This window comes from Fringilla coelebs (assembly GCF_963513975.1).
Source record: "Fringilla coelebs genome assembly, chromosome: 3".
NCBI classification, from domain to species: domain Eukaryota; kingdom Metazoa; phylum Chordata; class Aves; order Passeriformes; family Fringillidae; genus Fringilla; species Fringilla coelebs.
The window spans coordinates 94,188,684-94,216,558 of NC_140030.1; the positions used below are offsets into that span (position 1 = coordinate 94,188,684).

Below are 27,875 nucleotides of genomic sequence, written 5' to 3' on the forward strand. Positions count from 1 at the left end.
CAAAGGGTCACTGGTCAACAAAGCAGCACCTGAAGACAGGCAAAGGAATGCATGATTCAGGTTCCTCTGGCATAACGCTGAGGATGCTTGATATATGGTCTTTAAGGACCAGTATCTGCTTTTAACATGCTTTACTGAAACTGCATGTATGGTGAGTATTGACTGTACATGGTGTGAACCGCTCTGCTCCCTGCAGTGCACGTGGAGGCATCATAAACATTCTTAATGGGGAAAATAACCCAGCATTTACATCCTAGACTTACAAATACCACCAGGCTATAATTCCTAGACAGGACTTTAAACTGCCTTCTAATACTTTTAGAATTTACCAGAATTTGGTGAAGACCTCTGTTTAAAAATGCACTAGGAAAACTGAGAAGAATGGATGTAGACAAAGAAACTGGCAGATCTTTTACCGTCTCTGCTTTCCATCAGGTGGACTCATTTAGCCAAATTAGCATCACAGATAAATGCCACCTTAAAATTTTTTATTTTCCAAATGAAATGCATGAAGTTTTAACCTCTATGGTAAATGTCTAGTCTGTTAGACAATGCCTATCAAAGATTACTGTAAGATCTTAATAAAGTACAGCAAGAAATTTTGTGCATGTCAGAAAGTTAATTTGCAGTTTAGTGCAAGCTACACCTTGCAACAGAACTAGCTGAGGCATAGTTAGAGTTTATTTTTGCCAAACACGAATTATTGTAAAGGAAAAGATAATTAGCTTAATGTATTTTGGGAAAGACTTTCTTTTCACTATTGCATTTAAAACATTTTCCTTCTTCAAGTGATTTTTGGGTTTGGGTTTTTTTTAATGAACAGCTGCATGTATCTTACATAGGAGTAGGAAGTATTTTTAGGAAACCTGCTTTAGAGAACACATGATCAAGAGTTTTTGCAAAGTCTCAAAAAAGCCCTGACTGCAGTAAGGCCACATTCAGACACAGAAAAAGATATCAGCATTAGGATAGACCAAAAAAGGAAGGGATATGGGGGTATAATTGTATGTTTCCTCTTTGAATATTCACCAAATGGGGCACAAATCATAGCTGCTATAATGCATGCCACGCTTTTCACTGATTTTCTACACTTGGTATTCCCTAGCTGAATTGTTTCTGAAGTCTATGGTGATTTTTTTTCCACAGCAAATCAGCAGTTTTTCAAGAGGTCTCTGTGCAGCCCAGGAGTATGACATTTACTAATGTGTTGAGATTGAGGGATTCTCCTTTGTAGAAGCCAACACTAATAAGAAAGATATGGTTCAGTGTCCTGGGTATTCTTCCCAGTTTTATTAATTAGATGGAAAGCTTCTCCCTCTGGAATACTGCAAGGTATTTATTAACACTTCAGCCCACAAACTAGAGTAAATTTACAGTAGTGGAGGTAATTGTTACATACACCGGCTCTTGTTATCAACTTGGCAGGGATAAGCAAAAAAACCCCAGAGGCTTAGATTACGATCTTTTTCATGATATTTTAATTGTGCTTCTTAATCTGCTAAATTAAAAACTATAGTACAATCTTATTCAGATCACTGGCAAAAAAGATCATATCAATTTGCAACAAAATGTATGAACGCTCCTATCTCTTTTAATTATACAAAGAATTTAACAATCATATTCAATATGGCCACAGAGCGACTGAGATACAAACTCTTTCTTTCGCAGTTGTGCCATCTTATCCCTCAGCACCTTCACGTTTTATTTCATGTCTCCCATCTTTCAAGGCACAGACTCCCTTGCCTAGATGATCTTAAGTATCACCACCTTCCTCCTCTCCCTTCATGATCAGCACGATGACATACTCCAGCAGCCATGCCTCAGCACAGCGATGACTGATAATGACCAGGCAAGCACTCCACAGTATCTCAGCAACTTTTCTGCTTTACACACAAGTGTTAGGTATGTCCAGAGATCCTTCATGTAAGCACGTTTCCCTCACTGCTGCCTTCAGCCTTCCTCCTTTTCTTTGCATTCTTCTGCTATCAGACCCTCTTACTCCTTCTGGCCACCAGTGTGTCAATTTATAGTGCCACCAGCAATGCCCTCTCCTTAATTGGGCCACACTCATTTACCTACACTTTTTTTTTACTATGCAGCTCTCAGTGCTCTCAAAAGCTTAGAGTTGGGTTTCATTTTGCAATCCTTACCCTATTTCTACATTCTTGCACCCACCAAGTGTTCTGATGGGCCCAAATACCTCAAACTGGCTCTACTATCAGGTGTTTAGACACATTCATCAGTAATTTTAGAGATTACACAGAAAGCACAGTTGTGTTTTGTGAGGATGTGCCATTTGAGAGGTCTAAATCAAAATTTTCACATGCCAATACTGCTGGATCATCCCTTGGTTCTTTGGCTTTTTCCTTGACCCAGATATCTGCTTTCAAATGTCTGTTTCTTTATGGTCACCACACATCCACTGTAGCTTCCATTATGGATGTCAAGTGCCCTACCAGCAATCTGAGAAGGAAAGGGGTGAGAATTCTCTCATCTATTCTGTCAAAACCCCACTTAGCTATCCTGACTGCACAGGGCACAAGTCATTTATACCTGGCACTTGCCAAATACCCCCCTGTCAAAGAGCTAACTAACTTATTAACATCAGCAGTTTTCAGGACTGTATCACAGATCATGTCAGAAGCATAGATGTAGCATGAGGTACATTAATACAGGAAAAATATGAGGAAGAATTTGGCCTCCCAAATCTTCCACTGTCTCTGTAATTCTGCTGGAGTCACAAAGTCCTTCTCTTTCTCACAATCTTTCTGTGCAAACTACAGATATAATATATATAAATAAATTAACAGGGCTGTTATGGTGTTTTATTCATTTAATGTCTGAAAACAACAACAAATATTTTAACCAAAAAAGGTCTACAAAATATAGTCAAAACTTCTGTAAAATATGTGAAATATATGAAGAGATAAACTGGCTAAAATATTTAGAAAATAATGGAGCTCAACTTTAACACTTCCTCTCCATGCTCCTTTGGTCTATTGCTCACTGTTGGCTAATGGGCAAAGGATGAGAAAACACGAAGCCCCTTTTCTAAGTAGTTTAGCCAGTTTTTCCCTTTGTCCCCTTCACATGCTTTTCAGAAATGTTGAATATACTTTGTAGACCTTCTCTTGGCTAAAACTGAGCAATACAAGAGAGTTTGAAATGGCTTCTACTAAGGTGACCATTTTCCCCATGTATTTCTATGGATGCAGGACTATGCCCACAAAATGAATGTGTCTGACATTGCTTTAGCATGAACACAAAGTAAAACTAGGACCTTGACCATGTAGTGCTGACTTTACAGCACTGAGTGAGAGGGTCAAGTGCACCAGTGTTGTAAAACTGTAAATAGACATTGATATTATACTGTATGTATGAAAATGCATAAAATACATCTAATTAACTCTGGGCTGTGATACAAACTGACAATTCTCAACAGAAATTTCAAAGCTAAGCCTGACACCTTTCGAGTCATTTTGCTCAGTAAGATACGTATTTAGGCCAGATTTCTATACATTTGTATGTATTTTTTAAAATATATGAAAAATGCATATTATTTACCCAATTGCCTGGAATGTCTATTGGAGAAATACATATTTATTTTTAAAAGCAATCCATATATTATTTACTCAGTGGATGAGAATGACTTCAAAAACCCGTTCTGGTCCATCAAATAAATACATATTTATAAATGGTTTTTAAAATGCATATTATTTACCCGATGGACTGTAATGGCTCTGCTAGTGCCATTACATGTAAATATGTAATTAGCCACATAATAAAAAATCCCCACAAAATTTCTCTGAGAAGCATTATATTTCCATGTGTCAATGTACAATACCTTTCTATTATTATTATTTTTCTTTAAACAGCAAAGGTGATTACCCTATGCTAATGAGTAAGGCTTTGCCATATTTCAAAACCCCACTAGCTCTGCAATTATACAAAATGTAAACTTGAAATCCACATTTCTTTCTTTTAAGATTAGTGTTTTGGAATCCTCATCTTGCAGTCGGTGCACCTGGCCTGGATCTTTCTGCCAGCCCCACGGATGCTGACCAACTTGCATAACTGAACACTCCTGTCAGTAGGAGTCTGTTCTGTTCTCACAAAAGCTCCTCCACACTGTCAGCCAATGCACCTGCACCATTGCTGGTCCATCCAATCTTGTACAATGCCAAACTTCACTTATTTATTTCTCCTCACATGGATTATTTTCTGCAAAGCACTAAATATCTTCAAAAATCCCTTTTTCTTGTGACAGTGAGGCCAGGATATGAGACATGCAACTCCAGGACCACAATGTATTTTATTACACAGTCCTGTGTAAGTTTCTATTCAAAAGGATGTAGCACCTACCCCAAATATTTGGGAATTAATATTAAGAACGAGACCTGCCAGGCCTACAAAAATCAATGCACACTTTCCAACAGGAGTGAATAGCATCATTTTTAGCAGTGCATGTGCGTGGAATACATGTCACACATTAAGATGTAAATTTTATTCTCTGAGCTGAATGCCAGGTGATTAATTCCGATAGCATAGTGATCAATTGGTACAGGTGCTGCACCTGAGTGATGTTTGTTTCTGTGTACATTGGTAGAAAAGGTGCAGCACTAACACAGGTGTCACTTGTGTAGTTGTGCCACATCTCTGATTTCCTGAAAACACTCACACTGGTAGTCAGGCTGAACTGTAGAACTGTAGTTCTGCCAGTTTTTTCAATTAGACCCATTATTGATTTGATGAAGAAGCAAATTAAACATACCATGGTAGTATGTAAAATGGTTAGACAGAACATAAGGTTCTGGTGCTGAGCTTCTTAGGCACATTACCTCTGTGTGCAGCTTTTGCTCACCAGTCTCTGGAGACTACAAAAATGACTTTTGCAAGACAATGTGGCAGCATCAGTCTAGCAACTTAGGTACAGAGCATCCAGGAACACATTCATGTACAATGCCAGGAAGCTCAAACTTTGCTGACACTAGAGCTACAATTACTTAGCTGCTTCATTTAGATCTGGCATAAACCTCTTGTTTTCACAAAGCTGCTAGAGACTGACACCAGTTTGCGGATAAAAATCTATATATATACAGGTATTAACATCTTTCTTTTCAAAATAGCAAGAGATTTTTGTTAATTGATGGTACATTTTAAGTTTAAATCTCTGGCATGTGGAATATGCACTGTTTGCAGCTTACAACTATTTCTTTGCAATTTCCTCTCATTAAAGAACATGAGTTTTGAAACCAAGAATGAGTAACACACAGTGCCTACACAGGACTTACATGTTCACATTTTTACAACCACTCTCCCCACCCCTTTGCTCAACATCATGGGGAACCCAAAGCAAGTAGGTGTGCTCACCAGAAAGCCTCTTAGATAATTTCCATTTAATTCATTTACCAAATCAAATCAAATCAGACTGCTACTGCGAAAACTATCTTCTCACAGAGGGGGCTAAAGGATCTCTCCACAAATCACTCCAAAGCACCTGAAGTTCAGCTTCCCAAGGCAAGATAGCTGAAACAAACACAACTAACAGGATGCTGCAGCAGCAGGTCCACCCAGGGCACACAGCTCATGGCAAGAAGTTTCTTAAGGTCAAGCACAGTAAGCCCACTGTCTGGCTTTGGTGTGCTGGAAACCTACATTAAGTCAGCACAAGCCTACAAAATCCTCTTTTCTTATTTCCGCACAGCCACTTGTGTCGGAGCAGAGACAGTATTTTGCACTCTCTCTCTCATGTCACTCATCACTGTAAGAAGGACCAATAATATAATTTCCAACAGGCCCAAATTCCTGTTGAAATTAGCAGTCTCCCTGCAGGTATGCAATTTTAGGGCCTGTACCCTACAATAATAAATCAGTCAAAAATATCCAGGTATAAGCTGTGCTGCTTAAGATGAGGCTTTTGGTTTATTTTGCCACTCCTGCTGCCAGGGTGTAATCTTATGCCTCTTTCTTTCTTGAAAAGCATGTAAATTGTTGTACACAAACAGAGTCATTAATGGAAAGCAAGACATCGCAAATCAGACAATAAATGTATCAATTAATGCCTGGGATGCACATGAGGCAATCAATTTTCCTAAATCCCAAATCAATTAAAAAAAAAAAAAAAGATAAAGAAAAACAAGTTGAATTTTCACTCCTCTAAAAGATAGGGATGAGAAGAGAGAGAGAGGGAAACTGGTGTGCCACTCCTTCTCCCCGTCTGTCTTTGCTTGTTTTGCAATTACTAAACCTGAGGAAACTTGAAAAAATTGTGAAAAGTTACTCTGAGGAAATACTGAAATTTCAGATTAAAATGTCTAAAAACAAAGGAAGAGAAAGAATGCAGCAGGTATTAGGAAACTTCTGGCCTTCAGTCTTACACGTGCACAAGGTGCCCGCAACTGAGAAAAGGGGCAACGTTTCTCTTCCTGTGTCTTTTTGTGCACTGATGGAAGTGATGTCCTACAGCATTTCAAGTCATTTATTGAAGTTTGGTGGTGGTACTGGGAATGTTGTTAAGGAGAGTAAAAAAAGCAATGTCCATTTGAAGCTTGTCTGTGAACTTTGCATGAACCGCCAGGAATAATGTAGTGTGATGACAAGCCAGTTATACCTTCCACTAAATTTGCTGTCTGGAATGAACTGAAATAGTGTTTGGTTTGTGTAATTACGTCCATCTATCTTTATATTCCAGCGGCATATCGCAAATTGAAAATACTAAAAATTGACTGTTGGTTCTGATATTTAATGATTGCCAAAGACAAGACGATGATTTATTGGTTACTTACCGATGTGACACATTTGCATCTTATTAGACGGAGATTACTATTCCTTAAAATGCGGACGAGGCCTGATCATGTCTGATGGATTGATTTGATTTGCAAATGTAATCAAACTAATAAGAGGGAAAAAATGAGCAATAATGCCTTGTTTTTCAACTGGCAATCACTCCCCTGCCAACAACGCTGATATCCCTGACTAAGCAGCCTTCACACAGTCTTCCTGTCTCCTCAAATAAACAAAGGGATGCAAAGAGCTTGATAAGAGGATAACGAGCCAAGTATGGATGTAACATGGAGCCTGCACCTCAGCACTGCACAAATGTGTCAGTGGGAGTACCAGGAAAGGACTCATGGTGCCTTCAGGTCTTAAAAAGCAGCAAGCAAAAACCCAAACAGCAAAACTCTATTGCAAAAAAACGCTTTACTAAACGAGGGGGGGGAAAAACTGCATAAAAAAAAAAAAAAAAGTGGTTCTAATTCAGGGAACCCCAGGAGAACAGTCACCACAAGCACAGAATTTACAGAATAAATACCTGGAATTCCCCAACCTGATAGGAAGCTAATTGGAGAATGTATTTTGGACAACATGATTCAAGCACCTGGAATCACTGACTGTGGCCACAGCATCAGAGAACCTATTTCCAGGGGTATGCTGGATGCTGTTTTAAAATTATTCCAAATACTAAATGCAGGGTTTCTGTCACAGCAAACATTCTATCATTCTGGCCAGATGCTGATGTTCCTGTAAGCACTGTATTATGGTTCTAGATAAGAGCAGACTCTTATTCAGCTTGAAGTAAATGACCCTAATTCTCCACAGTAGGATTCTCTTCCTAGTTAATAATAATAAAAAGAAGTATTAAAAGAAAAAAAAAGCTTTGTGCAAGGAATAGCACAAAGTCCCCCACCATTCACACAAAAGTGGTAATTCAAGCAGAAGGCAAATAATAAAGCTCTGAGGTCCATACAGGTTACAGATTGTGACCTGCATATTTAGGGATTGATCCACAGCAGTGAAATCAAGGCAAGTCTTTCCATTGGCCTAAATGGATTTTCATATAAAGCTTTACTAAAGAAGGAGGTTCGAGCGTGAATGTTGACAGCTGAGGAAGTGATCCTACATATATTTGGGAACACAGAGAACACTGCACAATGGAAGTGCCTGTGTAAATAATGTGATTGTACTACTTAAATATTTTCCAGACTGATTGCTAATTTGCTTCACTAAGGGATATTCGATAATGTTAAAAAAAAACTTGCTTTAGGGAACAGCCATTATGAAGTGTCAGGTTAAAAACAAAGTTGAATATATAGCTCCAATTACCATGCTCAAAGACCTCAAAATATTTTCATAATTTAAAGTTTTATAGCTCATGTAATTTATACTTATTTTAACAGTGGAAAAGCATCCTGGTCAAATTCCAATTAAATAATTACATTTTGCCTACCTAAAATTCTCGCTGCATTTTTAATTGGATAGGACACACTTCACTGCTTCTCCTAAATTGTTTAGTATTGCCATTCAGTATATAAATAGCTACCACTTTCTACCACGGAGACAGTACACTTGTCCGTGCAGCCATCAATGGCAAATTGGAGTTCATCTGTGTTGGCTGCAGCACTGGAACTCAGGAGACCCATGGCAGCCCGTGTTCCCATCACCCTGTTGCAAGCTGGTTTTAGCTGTATTTTTTCTCCCTCCTAGTGGGTTCTCTGAAAGATTTTATGATTGTCATTGATGCTGGCTGATTATCATGCTGCTGGTGATGAACATGCAAATGTTCCTTGTCAACAGCCTGTTTCCTTCACTTGATCTCCTGAAATGCCCACCTAAGCCTCTTGTCAGACACTGCCCTCTGTATGTTTATGGTACAGAGGAAGCAGGAATAACCCTGCACAGCAGTGCCCAGCTTGTCTCCAGTCCTGCCTGCACTCCCTGTCTGAGGCGCCCTGCTTCCCAGTGGTCTCTTGATTACAGAGCTCATGGTGTGCTTCGTGTGTGAGGATTACAGAACACAGCAAATTACTCATCACCACTGATGTGCAAGGCACAATCCTGCAAACTGCAAATTTGGGTTGAAGATATTCAGCAAAGCATTCAGCACGATTCATTGATGGGGTCCAGAAAACATTCAAGTAACTCGAAACTCTTCAAAATTTACTCCTGTAATCTCACTGAATGAAGATAATCTGGCATTCACAATGCATTTTGCATGATATATCTGTAGCTGAAGATTCACTGACATTAAGCAACCTGTTCCTGAATCCACCCAACAGTTAACTTTATCTCTGGGAAACTTCAAAGTAGTAAAGTGAAGGACGGATCACAGAGCAAAATGGCTTTCTACAAGAGACTGATACAGGGAAGGACTCTTAAATTCTTCTCACTGCAAGCAGAGTTAATTAATGAGAGACACAAGGGTCACAGAAAGTTTTATATGTTACCAGATATAGCTTGAATCGTACCAAGTTTGGAGTCTAATGTCTGTTCAGCAGGACAGGCATGATGCTAAAGCATAGCCAGAAGAAATCTCTGGCTAAAAATATACCCTGCAGCCTGCCAGTGTCATGATATATTTATGCCAGAAGTGCAACTTCTTTGAACAAATGTATGAGCAGCAGTCATTATCTGCTAAACTGTTCCCCCTTAATCTCTCCAACAGCTGGATGCACGAAAACTGCAGATTTGCCCCCGCCTCTTCTCCACCCTCACCACAACTCTTTGCTCCAGTGTTCTCATGCATAACATGTCAGGACTTGCTAAGCGAGATGACTCGACTCTGCAAACACCACTTTCAGTGAACTTGGAGCCTTCTGCAAGTGTAGTTGTGTCTCATTTCAGTATTTGATTTCACCTCAGCTGTTAATGCAGCTGATTGAAACTGATGGTGCACAACATGGCAGATGAAAACATACTGGGAAGAGGGGTCAAATGCTGCAAAACTTCCACTTGTCCCTAATATGTGCCTCAAGAGTCTGGTGTGGAAAATACCTTGGCCAGACCAACATATTCTCAGAGAAGTTTCCAGAACATGTTTTCAAATGAAAGGAAGGTTGTGTGTCTTCTTGCATGAAGAATCACCAAAATATTTGAGTACTGCCTGCTATGCAGTACTAAACTCTAGGAAGATGAATTAAATAACACTGAACACCAAGTCAAAAGTTACAGTCAAGTAACTGCTCCATCTAAGTAATTAAATAGGTGGGCACCCACTACCTGCACTCTTTGGATTCTGTGCTTCTTGGGATTCTTTCTGCACACACGTACATGCCTATATATTTATATGTGGGTGCATAAATTGAGCACTGCCCAACAAAAAAGCTTACTACTACTACTGAAGACATGAGTTCATAAAGCCCTTGTATGATCCAGCTGCTGCAGAAGGTGATTACTGCAGACTCATTTTTTTAAAAACTGCTGATTCTTGTATCAGGCTGGACTGAGCCCTGCCATTACAACCCAGGTGCTCCCCTTTTATCCATACACTATATATAACCAGACCCAGGTCACCATGTGCCCTGCCAGAAACGTGCTGACTGGCTAATGGGGTGTTGCAATTCAGGTAATTAATCCTATTCCAATGTAGGTTAAGCAGGTGTGAAGCTGAACTTATCCAGAGAGAAAGTAGAGGCATTCTTAGAATTACAGTATTTAACTGGTCTCAGCTGACTTTAGGAAACTAGACCATCCTGTGTCTCTGACCCAGTCATACAGGTGGAGACCTGTCTGCTCTAAATCCAATCTAAGCAATTGGCTCTTTCCCCCCCTCCCTCCTCCCATCCTGGATTTACAGTGTCAACATGTATGACTGAGAAGGTGTTCTTTTCTTCCCCACCCAGAACAAAGTAAATGTATTTTTGTTGGAGGCTTAGTTAGATGACTAAGTCAAATGTTTAGTTTAAAGCAGCCTAAATAGTTACCATAAGAGGGCTATGTTGCTCTAAGTTTACTTCTGCATTCTCAGTGTCTGCTATGATCCTTTCAGGGGCCAATTTAAATGAAATATAAAATTGATCATCTTATCTCCAACTAAGCCTCAAGGAATTTTAAAACTGAAAAAAAACACTCTTTGTTTGCATGTTCTTTAAACAGTGAGTCTGCTTGAAAAAAATCTCAATTTTTCTAGAGGAGAGGAGTCCTGTAAATACAGAAGTGATACTTAGTGAACATGAATGACAGGCTCAGTTCTGCTGCATTTGACTCTTCTGCAAATTCCTCACTTAAGGAATAATGCCAAGACTTGTTCCAGCTTTTTTCCTGTGTTTCTGAGCAAGGCATCTTCCTGCCTTGCAGCCATGCACTACTTGTAAGAAGCTGGCCACCCTTGAGGTATGGACTGTACTGTTTGGGGAGGTTTGGGAAAGGACACCCCCTCAAAGACTATTTCAGAAGTTTCAATTCTTTCATATAATGTACTCTTAACCAGTGGTCTTTTAATGAAGTTGAGCTAAATTATGGGGGGTGGCAACTGAATGATGGAATAGTCACATGCCTGAAAATCTAATGAGCCCAGCTATCTTGGGTATGGCACTCTGGATGCTTGTTCCACTTGCAAAAGGCCATTATTGAAGCCTCACATCCAGCTTGCTTCCAAAAAAAAAAAGAAGACCGGAGATTACAGTAAAATTAAAAAGGTTAAGATACGTTTAGACCTCTTACCCTCTGGTAATAAGATTAATTCCTTGTTGGCTTAGAACAAGGAAAACTGCTACTGAGTCATCTGCAATTTACACAGACCTAATCTAGTAAACCCGTTTGTCACACAAGAAGTGGGTACAAAGGTGAGCATTGTTGTCCCCTGAGTGGAAATACTTGCTTAAACCTTGATTCTGCACAGTGCTGCAGAGTCCTGAGGTGCTGAGTACACACAGGGGACAAAGGAAACTCTCAGCTCCCACTGATACACTGACTACTGATGGGGATTTATCCCTTCAGGGCCAGATCCTTGAGCAACAGAGGCTGGCACACCACATTTGACTTGTGCACCCAGGACAACTGATCCCACTGAAGGTTCCTGGTCTGTCTCTCTAGATTAACTGAGCAAACTATCATCTGTATTTCTTTTTAATTTTTGCTGTAGAATCTGATCACAGAACAAACCCAAACCACTTCCTGCAGTTTTAGTTTGCATATTTGTGCACCCCACTCAAAACCATCCAGATCTGCTAATGGAGCAGAATAATAATTTTTCTCCTTCTTTCCCCCTCTCCTTTATTCCATTTAGCAGTGCACTCAAACACTTGCAAATGTGAAAGGGGGCATTTTCAGCCTCCTGGTACTTCAGTCATGCAACATCTGTGAGCATACAACATCTCTAACTCAGTCTACAAGACACCCAGGGTAATACAACACTCTTGATTTTGCTGGAAGAATAATAGCAAATGGCTGCTGTATCATTTTGTACTTTTGCATGTAAGACTCAGAAACTAGCCATTTTTGTTTATAGAAAGAAAATGAAAAGCACCGGCATTCATTACTGTTGATTTGCTCTCTTTTCATTAATCATTTCTTATTTTTAAAGGGCCACAGGAGTGAACAACATAATGCAATGGTAGGAAGATATTTACCAATTTAGCACCTCATTATAAAACTACTCAGAAACCTCTTTGTCTCTCGTTTAACATCATAATTATTAGTGGCAACAAAAGTGGGCCCCACACTTGCACCATGATTAGCAAGTGATGAATTTAGGTTGAATATATAGCATTTTGCTAAGTAAACCTTACTATATCCCAAACCCTAAGTCTAAAAAAACATCTAATTTTAAGAAAATAATTTATACTCCTGTTTAAATGCATGTTTCCAAATTAACCAGTGATATTCTATAGAAAACGGCCTCTTTTATGCTTGAAGTCTCCAGCTGCCACACAATTTATATCTCTTTCCTCCCCTCTTTGTTTTTCAGCCATTTTCCCTGAATGTCAAAGTCAATTTAGTGCATTTCACTTTGCTGAATAAATCAGAGGCGAAATCCTTGCTAAAAGTGAAAATTTGATTTGCTAAAAGGAGCTTAGGGCAACTATTAATCAATATATCCAGAGTGTCAAAGCTAAGGCCATGATAGACATGCATTCATTTGGAGATTGGTTCAGGCAGATAAAGGGGGACACTGGGAAAAAAAAAGTGCAACAGCCAGACAGTGTAGTGTGAATGTTGGGGGCATGGGTGGAGGGGGAGAACTGATTTAAAAAAAAAAAAAAAAAAAAAGCAACAAAACAAGAAAAGGAGACAGTTACTCAGAAGGGAAAAGCAAGTACTTGTGAAGGAATAAAAGGTGAACTTAATAGAGACACAAAGTCGCTGTTTAATTCTGATCTTGAGAGAAGAGCATTTTAAATAAGGGTTTTTTTCCCTAAAATCCCCCGCAATGTTAAAAGATAATAACTGAGCCAAGTTCTTTTGTTACCTGTTAATTCTATTTTTTGACTTTATTATGCTTTTGGTGATGATTACTCTTAAATAAGCTTTTCCAAGAATGGGTACAGATTTTGAAGTAATATATATTAAGAGTTTCAGGTGCCTATTTGAGTTTTACTGCACATTTATTTTATACTTATGTATAATTTGCAGGTGATGAGATGTTTATATGTTTGAGATTATTTTTCCCCCCCTCAGTTAATTTAATGCAAGCAAAAAAATGCCAGAAGTGACTAACCTGGAAAGGAAAGTGCTTTTTTTACCCCAGGACATCTATGTCTAGCATTATTAGAAACCTTCTCACCTCTCCCGTGCTGCCTCTCTCAGTTCTGAACTGGAACTAGCAGACACACTTAGAGTGTGTTTATCTCTAGTTGCACACAAAGCCCACTAGTCTTTTGCACTGAGATCTGCTGTCTTTTGCCACTAACTCCTGAAACAGATTCATCAAAAATAGCCCAACACTGTATCTCAGCAGGTTGTGTTGAGAATTTTTAAAAACCTGAACAGAACCTTTGCTTACTACCTTTTGCCACAATAGAGACCCTTGTTTTGTTTTGAAAATGCTAGGAGACTTGTGGACATGTTTATTCATGCATCATCCTACCTCTTCCTCCCTACCTTGTAAGATCACTTAACCCTTCTCTGTGATACTGTTTTCAAAATATGAAAAACTAAAAACTGCCACCATTCCCTGCCTTCAAATACGAGGACAGATGAACTGCTGGCATTTTAGGCACACTGCTGTCCCATTGTGCTTAGAGAAACCTGTATCAACATGGTGATCTAAACCCTGGCAGCGCTGGGTGGTCCATCCACACTAACGCTCAAAAATAAAACTGGCAGCCAATTGCTGATATTGTACAATTCAGTGCCAGAGGTCAAGGAAGTCATTCGTTTTTGAGAAACCTCTTGGCTGAAATCTCTACCCTCAAGGCCCAGGGAATGGCCTGCCTTAGATCACATGTCACACTAGTTGTGACTTCAAGAACATTTCCCTCGCAGGAAGAGCAGGTCTGGTTTCTGTACTTAAAGCATGCTTGTAGAAGGAGTTAAAAGAAGGGCAGATACCAGGCTTTTGATAAAGTGTCCCAGTTAGCACTTTGAGAAAGGGCAGGATGTCCTGATTCCCCGGGAGGCTCAAGTTATTATTCCTGCCAACCTCTTAGCACCTCACAACTCATCCTCCATTCCATGTCACAGGAACAGCGAACACCACATCTACATGCCCAGCTGTCTGTGGAAGGACAGGCACCCTGTGATGGGGTGCTCCCAGAAGCTGCAGGGCTGTGTCTGAAATGGCCCTAAATCCAGCTAGCAGCACAAGGGACTGGGGAAGGCTGGGCGCAAAAAACAAATTTTACAGTGGCAGGCAGCACAGCACAGACATAAAGCACAGGCAAGACCTGTCCCCTTTGCAGAGCTGAGATCCTCTATGGGCTGCCCCAAAAACAAGCCACACAAGTGATTGTGGTCAGCTTTTACCTGCATGGGGTGATATTTCTGAAACACATGGTGAGAAAAGGGCATTTTAGAAACAACAACTCTGCAGCAAATCATGTTCTTGTTCAATATTATAATGTCAAACTACACCCCTGAGAGCTGCTTTGGAAAGGAAAGCTTAAATATTGTCCTCCACAAAGAGTATGCTGGAACAACAATGTTTCATAAAACATTAACACTAAAATATTCAAAACATCCTTGTATTTGTTACATCAAAATAATGCCTTTTTTTTTTTTTTTTTTTTAATACTAGCTCAAGTGGCAGTATCAATTTCTAACTATTCCCTTCCTTGAACACTGTTACTGCTAACAAAACAGGGACAACAGCTGAAGACAAGCAGGCTTATTTTACTAAATAATGTAACTAGTTATTTTTGATGTATTAGTCTGATTTACTGTTTCCAAACAAATTTTTCATCTTAAGTGCAAAAAGTTGATTTCTATGGTCTGGTTGATGTTCTTTCATGCATGCAAATTTTGTAGAGAACATTTTTTCTTTAGCTTCCCGTTATGCACATTTTTAAGAGCTTAATGTTTGCTGCCTCCACTTAATATGAAAAAATGTTGTACATTTTGGTGAATGTCAATGAGAGAGTTACAAAAAGCCAGCCAAAACCGTACTGGTACTGTGAATAGGTATCAGCAGAAAACTACCCTATACAGCAAAAGCTTAATTAATATAATGTAACCAATGAAATGGAAACTCCCCAAAATACAATGTGAAGGGTAGGAAACTCAACTACCAGAAAATACTGAATTAAGAAAGGTTTCCTTATTTAAAAGATAACTAAAATACAATTTTAAAAATTAAAATAAAATAAAATAAAATAAAATAAAATAAAATAAAATAAAATAAAATAAGGCTTCCTGATATATTTATCAGAGGCTTCCTGATATATTTACAATTTATTTAGGTCAGTTAATAGGAGTTTTGTCTCATCAGGCAGGAGATGAAGCAGCATCAGCCTCCCTCCCTAAGCACCTTCAGTATTTTACTAACGAAGTTACAGTACATCAGAATATTTTAATCTGACACAAAGAACAACAATAGATCTGACTGCTGGCCTGATAATCTTCTTATCACACCCTGTGAAACCTAGCTCTAATATTTGACTGAGCCTCCATTACTCGGCAACACATTCTAAAAAGGCCAACAATGGAGAGAGAATGAAGTGGAGTGTGGAAGTACCTCCATATCTACATAAAAGAGATTAGAGGCGACAGCGTTCCATTTTACAGCTCAATCATATTGTGTTAGCATGCGCTTATCCGAGCGCGGATGAAATTGAAAGAGAAATAAAAAAGAGTCAGGCAGATAGGAACCATAAAAGCGAGGCATGAGCAATTTCCAAGGATATAAAAGGATGCTAATGGCGGGGCCCTGTCATTCTTAAAAAGGGCTATTAGGGCACCATCATCTGTTCTTGTGCCCTTACGCCTCTCTAACTAAAGTCAAGCATTTCCTAATGCCATTGTGATCTTTTTCTTCTTCAGATAAGACATGGTCATGTTTCATAACAACACACTTTCCATTTATTTGATTTATAAATGCAAGGAGACTAATTCTATTTACTGATAAAGGCTTTCCATATATATTTTTCTTTCAATATTTCCTTTTGTATATGGTATAGACTTTTTGTTCAATAAAAGCAACAACTGAAATATTTCCAATACAACAAAAATACTAATGATTTTATGAAAGGACTTGAACTTTGTATAATTTGAAAACATTTTTTAGTCTGTGACTGAAATGGGAAACGGTTGGCCAGGGCAGAATGAATATTGCATTGTTACATTTTTGTAGATAATCCTATTAAAAGGCTTTTTTTCAGAAGAGTAAAAACATTGCTTTGGTTTCCTCCACAAAGACAAATTTTACATTGCAATGCTTTAGAGTTGAGATCTTTATTAGTTATTAAGCACCTGATATATAAGGGCCTTTAATTACACTGAACCTTAAGAAATCACTATAGTAAAGAAAGATTTGCTGATTGCTGCTTTGCTGCGCTAGGCACAAATTCACTACTGGTGTAATTAATCGACTCTACAAAATTTACACCAAGGGTTTACTTAGTCTGCCAAGCTACAGTGAACTTTTATGCAATTTCCACCCCTTTTCTAATTCATCCTTTTCCCTATCCTGTTATGCTTCTGCCTACAGTAACATTTGTTAGTTTTGCAAACAGGCAGCACCAATGCAGGCTCCTCCCGACGCTGTTTTGAGCCAGACATCAGCTGAGCGTAGCCAGTCCAAGTTCATCAGTCCAACATTCAAAACCAAAGCTCACTGTATTTGCCCTTTACCATGTCCAGCCTTTTGCATTTTGATTTGTGTGATCAAATGCCAGACAACAAGCACAGATTTTATCACTGTCCTCTGTTACCTGAAGGCTTATAAAAAGATAAGTCTTTATTGCCTGGGGTTTTTTTTAAACTCTCATTTGTAAATGAAATCAGGTAAGCGCACTTACCTAGGGTGGCTTAACCACTGTAGGTGTGGTTTGAGCTTACTTTGTACTAAAATGCTGTTTTGTAGCAGGTAAGTTCCTCGAGTGGCTCAGATTTTAAATTTTCAGGACCAGTTTATGGCATCCAATACCTTTTCCACACTAACCAAAGCCATCATTTTAAAGGCTGCTCAGTCTCATCCCTCTGCTCTTCCCATCGCTCCAGCCAAATCCAAGCTACACCGCATATTCACAAATCAGACTGACAAAAGTTCCCCTGCAACTGCTATGGAGCATGACTGACTTCTTTGAGAGCTACTCTATTTTGGTTAAGGTGATCTAGGTATCTTCCAAAGATGAAACTCAAACTCACCTGCTTAACTCATTCTGACTTAATTTGGGGTGCTTTATTAGCAACCAGTGTAAGACAAAGTAGATCCTATAATATAGAGTGATGTTTAAATTAGTTTACAATTTGCTTGGGCTCATCTAGAACTGCTCTGAACAAAGCCATTCAGAAATGTCAGCTGTGTTCCTAACCACTGTAACAAATTGTTGCCTGAACGCTGCACACCTAATGACTTCAAATTAGCTGCACTGCGATATTGCCTGACAGTTCGTTACGACTGTTAGCAACATAGCCGGCGTATCATGACCAATAAATTGGTTTCAGTGTGGGCTGGGAAAGGGACTTCCATCAATTTGATTAAAGAAATTACTGTAGCATTCAAAGCATAAAGACAAACTAGTTTAAGGAGACAGAAATAAGTTAACTGTACCAGAAAAACATTGCTTGTGATACAAGAACTTGTTTATACACCGTTTGTGGCACAGAGAATGACTGAATTTCAACTGACTATTTTAGGTCTGTAAGGCTGTTGTCTTTCCCCTGAAGTAAAAAAACCCCAACACTTCATAAACGTACAAATTATTGTTATTCTTTGATTGTGTTTGTACATATATTGTGTTTATATTTATCCAAGATGACCCAGAAGAACTGGTAAGAACAAGGGAAAAAGAAACAAACAGCAAGTATTTCTTTGCAATTTCTTTTGAAACGACAAATAAAATATCTTTAACTCTGATAAACAAACAACTGACTGGATTATTTATTCTACTACTAAGTTGTCCCAAAATCACATCTAAAATGAGAATGACTTATTACTGTGAGGAATGAAAGGCTATCCACTCTCATGCTTAATAAGGCTCCACTATCAAAATTAGAAAACTAATGAGCTGGTGAAAACACACCAACATGCTCACTCATCTGCTGGACAAGAAAAATACCTTAAGAAACAAGAGAAAAAGCTGACCTTTTTTTGTGTGACTTTACAGTTTGTGAAAGGTGATAGACTGAGAACCCTGGAGACTTCTGTAAGTTTGTCTGCTAGCCCACAGAGCAAGAACAAACACCTCAGCACTGGGGAGGGGCAAATATACACCTGAAATGTTATCTGGAGGCATTGCTAATCTTCTGAGAAACTGCTTTTGATGACCCCCATTTTTCTTGCTAATAAGATTGCCAGTCAGCTTTTATAATATCAGTGCATTTATGTGATGCAGACTGCAGTCCATTCCATGCAGACCAAAGAAATACTAAGTCGTAAGAGGAGACTTTTTGGGATAATTCAGTTCTTTTTACTGAATTGTTGGTACAGTTCAGTTCTCACACTAGATCAGTCAATGAAAAGAACAATTCCTCTGTGCCTTGCCAAAACATAACTGAATTTTTTCACCTCCTGTGGTCAGAAGTGCTGCATTTACCTAACAGAGGAGCCAGACTTATATTCAAATACTGCTGAATCAGATGACTACAGAGAAGAGGACTTGTATGACCCTTTATGCCAGGCTAATGCTCTGGATAGCAAGGGGAGTTTATCTTAATAATAGAAATACATGAAAAAAAAAATCTCTAAGCAGCATGTGAAACTTACTAACATGGTAACACTCACAGCAACAACACTACTACTTCCGAGGTAAGATACATAACCATCTAAACTGTGTTCTGTGGGAATATTCTGGAGCCTTAGGAAACCTTTATGCATTGCAGGGAGAGAAAAAAGTAGTATTTCTTACCAGCACAGAATAACCCACACGATGATTTCTGTACGTTATCTATTTGCAATAAACGCTGTACGTACCTGGAATATGCTTAGCCCATCCAATGATCACCACCAGCTCTCTGTCTGCCAGGTCACAAAGAGTGGTAAGTGCTTTGATGTCACTGTCTGGAACAGTGGGGTCAGGCATAGCATAGATCTTCTCTGGTTCAGCCACCAGCAAATGGGAGACAATCTTGTTATCTGTAAAAATGGTCCAGAACATTACAAGATCACCAGCAGCATCATTCTGCACTTCAAACAGATGGCTCAGATTTCAAAGTGCACAAAAATTTGTCTTAAGACACTGAACCTAATTACACCTTATTGTAACTTCATGACCTCCTACAAGTGGTTACAGCACAAACAAATCTGATCCATTAACAGTATTTATCAAGCCAGACATGTATGTTCTTAAATATTAAATTCAATAGAACATAGAAATACATGATCCCTGTTAATTACTGGAGTACAAACTTTATAGGAAAAGATTAATGCATTACAGGGCATTTTGTACTATTCAATTAGAAAAGTGTCGCCTTCATTTTATTACCTGCTACTCACCCTACCCCTTAAAGGCAGGGGTATTTTTGAGTGAGTAAATACCACATGCAATCAGTCAATCACTGAAACCTGTAACTACTGTCAGTGACCCAAACTACCATTTTTACCAATAACCTAGACTAATGATCTCCTTCTCATTTCTAAACAGCAAAAACCACTAAAATCAAAGAGAAAAAAGAGTGTAAAACTAAGCAAAGTATGAAAGTATGCAAACTCTACCTCAGAGAACTGGTTTTCTGCATGGAATGATACTTTATCATAGTCACACATTGCTTATTTTTATCTATATAGCATTTTCATTCACATGTTAAATATTTACTTTTTAATTCAGTTGACTTGTGACATCTATTTGGAATAATCAATTAAGTTATATGGAAAAATGCAGAGAAGAAAAAAAGAGAAGAGCCCACAAGATTTACAATACAGTGCTGCTATTCTGTAAGTAGGATAAACATAATATGAGCACTATATCCATGAGAAGGCACAATTGAAATATTTTATCTCTATACAGGGGCCTGATTTATTGCCCTGAGAAGGCAGAATTGAAAAACGGGAAAAGGACTAATTCATTAAGCCTCCTAATACAGGGTACATTACTATACTTCCCAATATATTTACATTTTACTTTTCCTGGTAGGTACATCTTTTGACCTCAAATGCACCATCAGAATTTAAAGCCCAAACGGCACCCTTTAGTGATTTTACATGAATCTGTGCCCTTCAGTGAGATAAAACATTATAAGGCTTGATATAAATGGGATTCCACCGTGAGAAGACCCTGAGTATTTTCTGAGTGCAGAGAATGCTGCCAGAATTAGTATAATTTTCCCCATCTGCATGTAAGTCACAGGAGAGACTACAATGGTCTCCTGCAATGGAAGCTGACTGGGATGTGACTTGCCCAGCAGTGTTGATGCCTGGTCAAGTCTGACCTAGAGCACAGGCTAGGCAGAGTTAAAGAATAAAGTAGGTATTTATTAAAAGGCCTCAATGGATACATCTTGGGCAGCACAAGAGCCCAGCCAGGGCTACAGCCAAGATGGACCCAAAATGGGTGACTGGTCACGGGGTCTCACACTTTTGTAAGTTCTGGTCCACTAGCATATTGGAGCTAATTGTCCAGTTATAGCTTTAGGTTATGAAGTGCCATCCTTCTTGTTTTTCCCTCTTCAGTCCGTGTTGTTTATGTTCTTGGGCCTGAAATTTGGATCAGCTGTCCTTGCTCCCAAGCTAGAAAAGGAAATTGTTTTGTCCACCTACTCTGTGAAGAGAGCTTACTGTCCCTTAATATGAAGCTCAGAACTATACACTAAAGCAGTACAGAATCTGAAAAATATAAAAGCTAAAACCGAAGGTATCCGTGTCAGAAAGGATCCTTACTAGTCCATGACATTTTTCCATAAAATGCTCACTTGATTCAGATTTCTGATACTTTACGGCTCTTTAGTGACACAAGACTCCTTGACTCTGATCTACTGTCTCTACAATTTTTGCCTTATTCCAAATTTGTGTGTCAGTAGTTGTGATATATGTTAGTCCTTCATATAATAAGTGCAAGAACCAACTGGAAACCATCACATCAAGCTTGTTTTATTGCAAGGGGACATATTCATGCTTTATATGAACTATAGGAACTATGCCAACTGATGCAATTTTTGATCTCAATAGTTGACTGATTATCAAACTGATTAATGAGGAATCCTATTCTTATTTACAAATGACAGATGGTAGTTTTAACTTTTATTGGCAAACAGCCTTTGCACATTTTTTAAAAATCTTTGAACAGTCTCTTCATAACCTGTTCAATTTCATACAGAAAACATGTAAGTGAGAAAAGATAACATTACTTCTTTCCAAATTCCAGTATTTTTAATGGGTTAGGAAAATAGGATAAATAAATAAAGAGTTTCTTAATACACAAACATATGCAGCCGAGGACTTCTACTTTTTAGTTTTTTAAACCATGATAAATGAATGAAGAAGCACTCTCATCCCCAAGTTCTGGGTTCTTTTCCCCTGCATCAGAAGAAATGGCCAAAGAGCAACTTTTATTCGTGTATGAGGCTCCTCACCAATGGCATTCCATAGGTGATTTATGAATATTGTCTCTTTTGACTCAGGATTTGCAAAATCTCAAATCCTTTTTATTTTTGCAGTCAATAAAATCTACAGCCAGGCCATTGCATTCTATGGTGAAGCTAGAAAATACAACAGAGATCAGAAGTAGGTGTAGAAAAGATCCTCCAAACACCTGCTCTTTTCTTACAGGGGGAAAAAGCTACATGTATTGGCACATGCATTAGCACAGAACATAGAAAAATTCCGAATGTACTCAGAAAACTCCATCACTCAGGAAATTGAATAGCCATGAGCACTGTTTCAAGGTAAATCTTATTTAATGTTTCCCTAATTAGAATCAATAGAACCCAATTTTCATTCCTGTGCCTTTGTTACACACAAACTATCAGTCAGGGTCCAGAAAATCTCCCAGGCTACTTCCACACAAAACCGATTCAACTGTTTCAAGTCTGGACACTTATCTGCCAGGATTTGAAAATTAAGTTTTAAAAATGTTTATGACAAAATTGTTTGTACTTGGACAAGCTAAGAAAAATGGAGGGAGGCACTCAGACAATGAGTAATGATTTATGAGCAGGTTAGTTTATCTCAGACAACTGGAGCTTACAGAAATCGGTGCAGTTATCGCCTTATAGGTAATGTAATGCACCACGTTGCAATAATCTTGGGTTTACACAGAGATCCTTGTATTTCAGTACAACTGCATTAACCTCTGCTCATATCTTAAGGGCTTGGGGCTTTTGTGTTGGGTTGTTTGTTTTTGTCTGTTTGGTCTTGGCTTTTTTTGGTATGTTAGGCTATCAACATTTCTACTCAATATCAAGTAAATGAAAAACTGACAATCTGTGCACCCAGGAAAACTAAACCTCTAATGAAATTAAGCATTAGAGTTTATTAAATTTTATTGTATTATCAGAAAGTTTTTATTATAATGTGCAAAATCTGCTTAGTGCAGCCCTAGATTGTATTTACAGAACAGTGGGACAGCTTATGGAGGCTGAGTGGAAGATGCCAGATTGGACAATTGAAGGAATATAATCAGCATAATGTTTTTTGGAAAGGCAAAAGGAAACTATGCCATATGTTCACTTAAGCCTTAATTTTATGTAAAACTGGCTGTTTTTTCTTTGACACAGCTAAAATGCCCTTTCACTTACAGTTCAAAGACTGTTTATTTGCTCTCCAGATCCCCATATGCTCAAACGTATTGTACACAGCACTGTCCCCTACTGGGGAACACCATCAGAAACAGATTCCATTTTCCATCCAGCCAGGTATTTTCAGGGCTAAAGCCTGACATGTGTGTTGTGAGAGGCTTAGAGGCAGAGGCAAATGGGAGACAAGAAGGAATTTGCCCTCCTTATTTCACTGATTTATTTATCCATGTTAGGAGCAAATTAACCTCCTCAGCAGGAGCAACTGGATGTGTGTATTCCCATTTGAATTTGGAAGAGTTTACAACACCTGATACAGAGCCTGTGTGTCTTTGCAGGGTAATACACCAGCCTCCTGCACTACAGCTATAATGCTATTAAATTTACTTCATGGAATTAGTACAGTCACTGCTTGAGTTTATATAAGCTGCAAAGCAAAACCCCTAACTATTTTTAGTTAATCGCAAAGAGGATGGAACTTGTATTTTAGCAGTGAGATGATCATCTCTTTCTCTCTTAATTTCAGCCTGGAGAGATACAATCAAGGACATTATTAAAACATAACAAAACAAAGCCAAAAAGAGAAAAAAAATCCATGAGAGTACTAGAGCCCAAACTACCACTTTCTGCTTTGTTATTAGTGTGGCATATTGCTGTTTTAATCTAATGCTAGGTAGTGTATTAATCTATAGGTATAAATTAATGAGGCTCTTAATGTATTTTCATTGGGACGTTGAGCAGTCAAACTCATTTAGTTCATGAAAACTACAAAAATCACTTTCTTGTGAAATCTGAAAGTAGAAGCTTCAATGAGCTAATGATCACAGTATGAACCATTTTATGTACCACTGAAAATAAAGATAACCTGTAAATGTAAAATTTGCACTGCATAAACCATGCTTTTATACACTTCCACCTGTAAAAACACTCTTTGTTCAACTCCACTTGAGAAAGATGAGCATATTTAAAACAAAACCTGTTAACAGCCAAATCGATATAGTCTTCACGGTAATATTTTCTGACCAAACCCTTGCTCAACCCAGAAGGAGCTTAGCAAACAGGGCTAGGAGTCAATAGCCTGTACTGAGAGAGAGGTGCTGTGCATGTGGTGTACTCACATGGCTTTTTTGCTGGCTGAACTAGCTGAGGGTTCAGGTATGGGCTGTTCTCTGCATCTATTCTGCGCTTGTACTTCTGGCGACCTCCACGTACTCGGTCTAGGCGCACACCTACGTTTGGAAACACAAGCAAACATGTAATTAAATACATTATGAGCATGCCTTTCAGGTAGCAATCTTCTATTTCCTGCCTTCCAATATTTATATTAAAAGCATGTTTATTTCAAAAGATTAATTTTGGAAAGCATGGGAAATCAGCATTACAAGTATTTGCAAGCAGTTTAGAGTTCCACACAAGCAAGACTAAGTATACAACATAATTTCCTGTTCATTTAAAACCATTCATTCATTTTTACATATTATTAAAAACAGCTAGCAAGTTTAGTTTCCATTTGAAAGAGCCTAATCTTAAGTCATCTTTGCCAGAAGCAGAATTTCAAAGCTGTAATAAACACCATGGATATAGAAGCATAACATTATGAGCAGAGAAGTACAGAGAATTAGAACTTTAGAAACAATAAGTCCTGTGTACAGTCTAGATAGTCAAAACCAAAATAAGACTGATTAACATGGATAGATTAACTGATTAACAGAGGATAGAAAGTAAGTGTCCCTAGAAAAATAAGAATATATATGTGGCTTAAAGACTGAAATTGTTCATGAGGATTTGAAAGAAATTGCACAGTTGTGGATTTAGATGTCATCAATGATGAATTAACGTTCGTGTTCTACCTCCATACTGTTCATTCCTTCAATACAGCCTTCTGCTGCCTGGTTTGTATGGATATACAGAAATTTACCTTCTTGAAACAAGCTATAGCTGCCCTCACTGAAAATGAAACAAGGTGAAAGGGTGCAAAGACAGTAGGTCTAACAAAACAAGGAAATATTTTTATTTCTGAGTCACCGAGGCAGATTTCCAGACAGCCCGGATGACTAAAACCAAGCAGTAACATAACATGGAAGCTGAAGAACTTGGCACATATGCAGGACAACAGGACAAGTAATACCAAGTGCAAAATCTGTCCCTGATGACACGGATTTAACAACACAAGAATGGAAGGACATTAAGTATCAATGGCCCTTGTGAGCGAGGCAATAAAGTGCAACTCGCATTCTCACTTTTCATTGTCAATTGTAGCTCTCCTCCCTCTACGTGTATTTTCTATTGCTATTATTGTGCCCCACCCTTCTACATCCCATCCCTCTGATCTCTCCCTTACACACAAAATACCACAAGAACTGGCTTCTGGACAGCAAGGGAAGCCACCACCAAAGAAGTTACAGTTCAGGTGCACAGCAAGAAGAACACAGCCCAAAGCTTATGTGCTGCCTCTGAACCCACACAGGTACCACAGACTAGTTACCAGGAAACATCTGCCAGTCCTCTTTCCTTCTCAGAAACCAAAAAGGATTGACTGGGTTTTGTAAAGGAAAACTGTTTTGCCAACTAGCCAGAAATCCAAGGCCAACTATTGTTGGGGTGGTTTTGCTGCCTTTTTTTTTTTTTGCTTATCTTTCCTGGGTTTGCTTTAAGGACACACCAAACACCTGCAACTATAATTCAGTGAGTTGTATCCAACAGTGGCCAATAGCTTTTGCTCATCAGGAAAGCAGGTAATGATCACCCCTACTTAACAGTGAAATTTCACCTGGTTTACTGCAGAAGACTGTGTATGTCAGTCCATCAAACCCAAGAAGTACCTTTCTCATTGTGTGTCTCCAGTTGCATTTATGGGGACCACAAGATTTAAACAGTAACACAAACAAACCACATACCCCAAGAGGTCAGTGCATAACTATGAATGAAATCTTATTTATGGTAGTTAACTATGTAACTCGTGACTGATTAGTGATCTAAGCTGTTTGATAAAAATTTTTCTAATTCAATCAACAGAGCATGGTCATTTTTGCTTTTATTTTTTAAAGTTAGACTTAGAAATGCACAAACTACAAGACCACTTTAAAAACTGATAGCTCAAACCTTTCAGAACTAATGATAACTCGTTGTTCTTCACATTTGAATTGGGAGTTTGAGCTACAGCTGAAGCAAATGACATCCAGGACAATACAATGCCATAAAAACAAACAGCAGAAGACCAAGGCTTGATAGTTGAATATTCAGAAACAGGCAGAGGATTAGAAGAAGCCACATGCAATATTGGTGGGATTATGAAAAAGACTGCCCAGCATTTGAAGAAAAATAGATAGAAAATGATTTCTGCATAATTCAGATGCCATCCTTCTTTCTGCTTGGGAACAGATTTCATAGTGATAAAAGATGGATAGCATCAGACATAAGTATGTTTAATCAAAAAGTAATGGAACTGAAGCTTAAATTAAAATAATATAAATCTACCAAGATGAACAGGTTTTTTTTACCTCCTTTGCATTAGATGAGATACACATTCAAGCCATTCACATACTCAATGGAAGGAAATACAGAAAAATGTCACTATAGCAAAATTTTACTTAGGTCCATGGCCCCACCTTTATCTGTAAATAGAGTTTTCCTTTAAAAAACCCTATCTTCTAGATAACTGGGGGGCAATTGTATTGCATAATTTAAAATTACCTAAGTCTATAATAGAACTAATTCAAATTTTAATGTGAAAATAGTTTTGATAATGTAACACCAATAAATTAGAGCTTTATAACCCATCCATTAAAACCCACAGAGTTTATCATCATTTTGGCTCCTAATATTTCCTTTATCTGTAAGACATCCTATATCGATATTTTTCTGCATCTATATCTCTAAGAAAGCAGATACTTTGGATTTGATTTCTGATAATCTAACACACCCTATGTGGTATTTTATTTCCCAAGGGTCTTTAAAGAAGTAAACACAGTGCAAGACACTGCTTTGCAAGCTATATCTGACATTCCATAAAAACTTTTTTAGCAGGTAGCAAACCAAAATCCAGAGGTTCCAAAGTATATCTGTGGATATCCCTCTGTAATTCCTATAACTTGTATGAGAAAATTCATTACATAAAAGTTTATTTATCAAAACAGCAGTTCTCAAGACAGTAGCAACAGATGCCTCCTTTGTTAGAATAACAAAGGGAAGAAATAAAAATAATTTTGTCCACAAAAATCCTCATTTGCGGCAGGAGGAGCTTTACAGCAGTCACAGATGTAAATGTTTGAATTCCAGAGTCTGTATTCAGATTATTAAGGAGGACATTGTGACATCTGGAGAAATTAAGTAGACCTCTGCTTCAGCTCTGCTGTGCACTGTGGCTTCACAAAATCTTCAGCATCTTAGTTCACTCACCCAATCAGTCCTCAACCATGAAGTGAAAAGAAAGATACCCACTCCACCCATAAAAAATCATGTAATATCTCCCAATGAACTGCACTATAAGTATTATAATTACAGTTCTTCAGGGTCAAAACATCCATTCATGCCACTGAACACAGCTCCACCACAGACAAGACAATGTGATTCTTCACATTTCCTAATGCTCAGTTAAAAGCCTTCAACAAAGAAACAACACCAAGAGCCCTATGGGAAAAATAGGGATGACCACAGGGTAGAAATAGGAAGAACAGGGTTGCCACTAGTTAAGAGAGCAGTTACTTTCAATGTTAAAATGCAACACATTCACTTTATATCCTAGGACAAGCACAACTCATGAGCTTGTTTGCTCAGGAGTGTTGGGTGGTCAGAGATTGAGACCTGACTTACAAATTTCAGAAGATGAGGGT

The 27,875-nt window shown here is 38.4% G+C and overlaps 1 protein-coding gene across 12 annotated transcripts in view; it reads right to left on the reverse strand.

The window, feature by feature from the left end:
* The window catches only part of ESRRG (estrogen related receptor gamma), a 370,366-nt gene that overhangs the window by 28,213 nt on the left and 314,278 nt on the right, over positions 1-27,875 (reverse strand). For all 12 annotated transcript variants that reach the window (XM_084203440.1, XM_084203439.1, XM_084203433.1 and 9 more), the window contains 2 exons: positions 24,162-24,272; positions 19,289-19,450 (listed from right to left, as the gene is read on the reverse strand). In XM_084203440.1, coding sequence (XP_084059566.1) covers positions 19,289-19,450; positions 24,162-24,272 — 273 coding nt within the window. The remainder of the gene's footprint in view (positions 1-19,288; positions 19,451-24,161; positions 24,273-27,875) is intronic.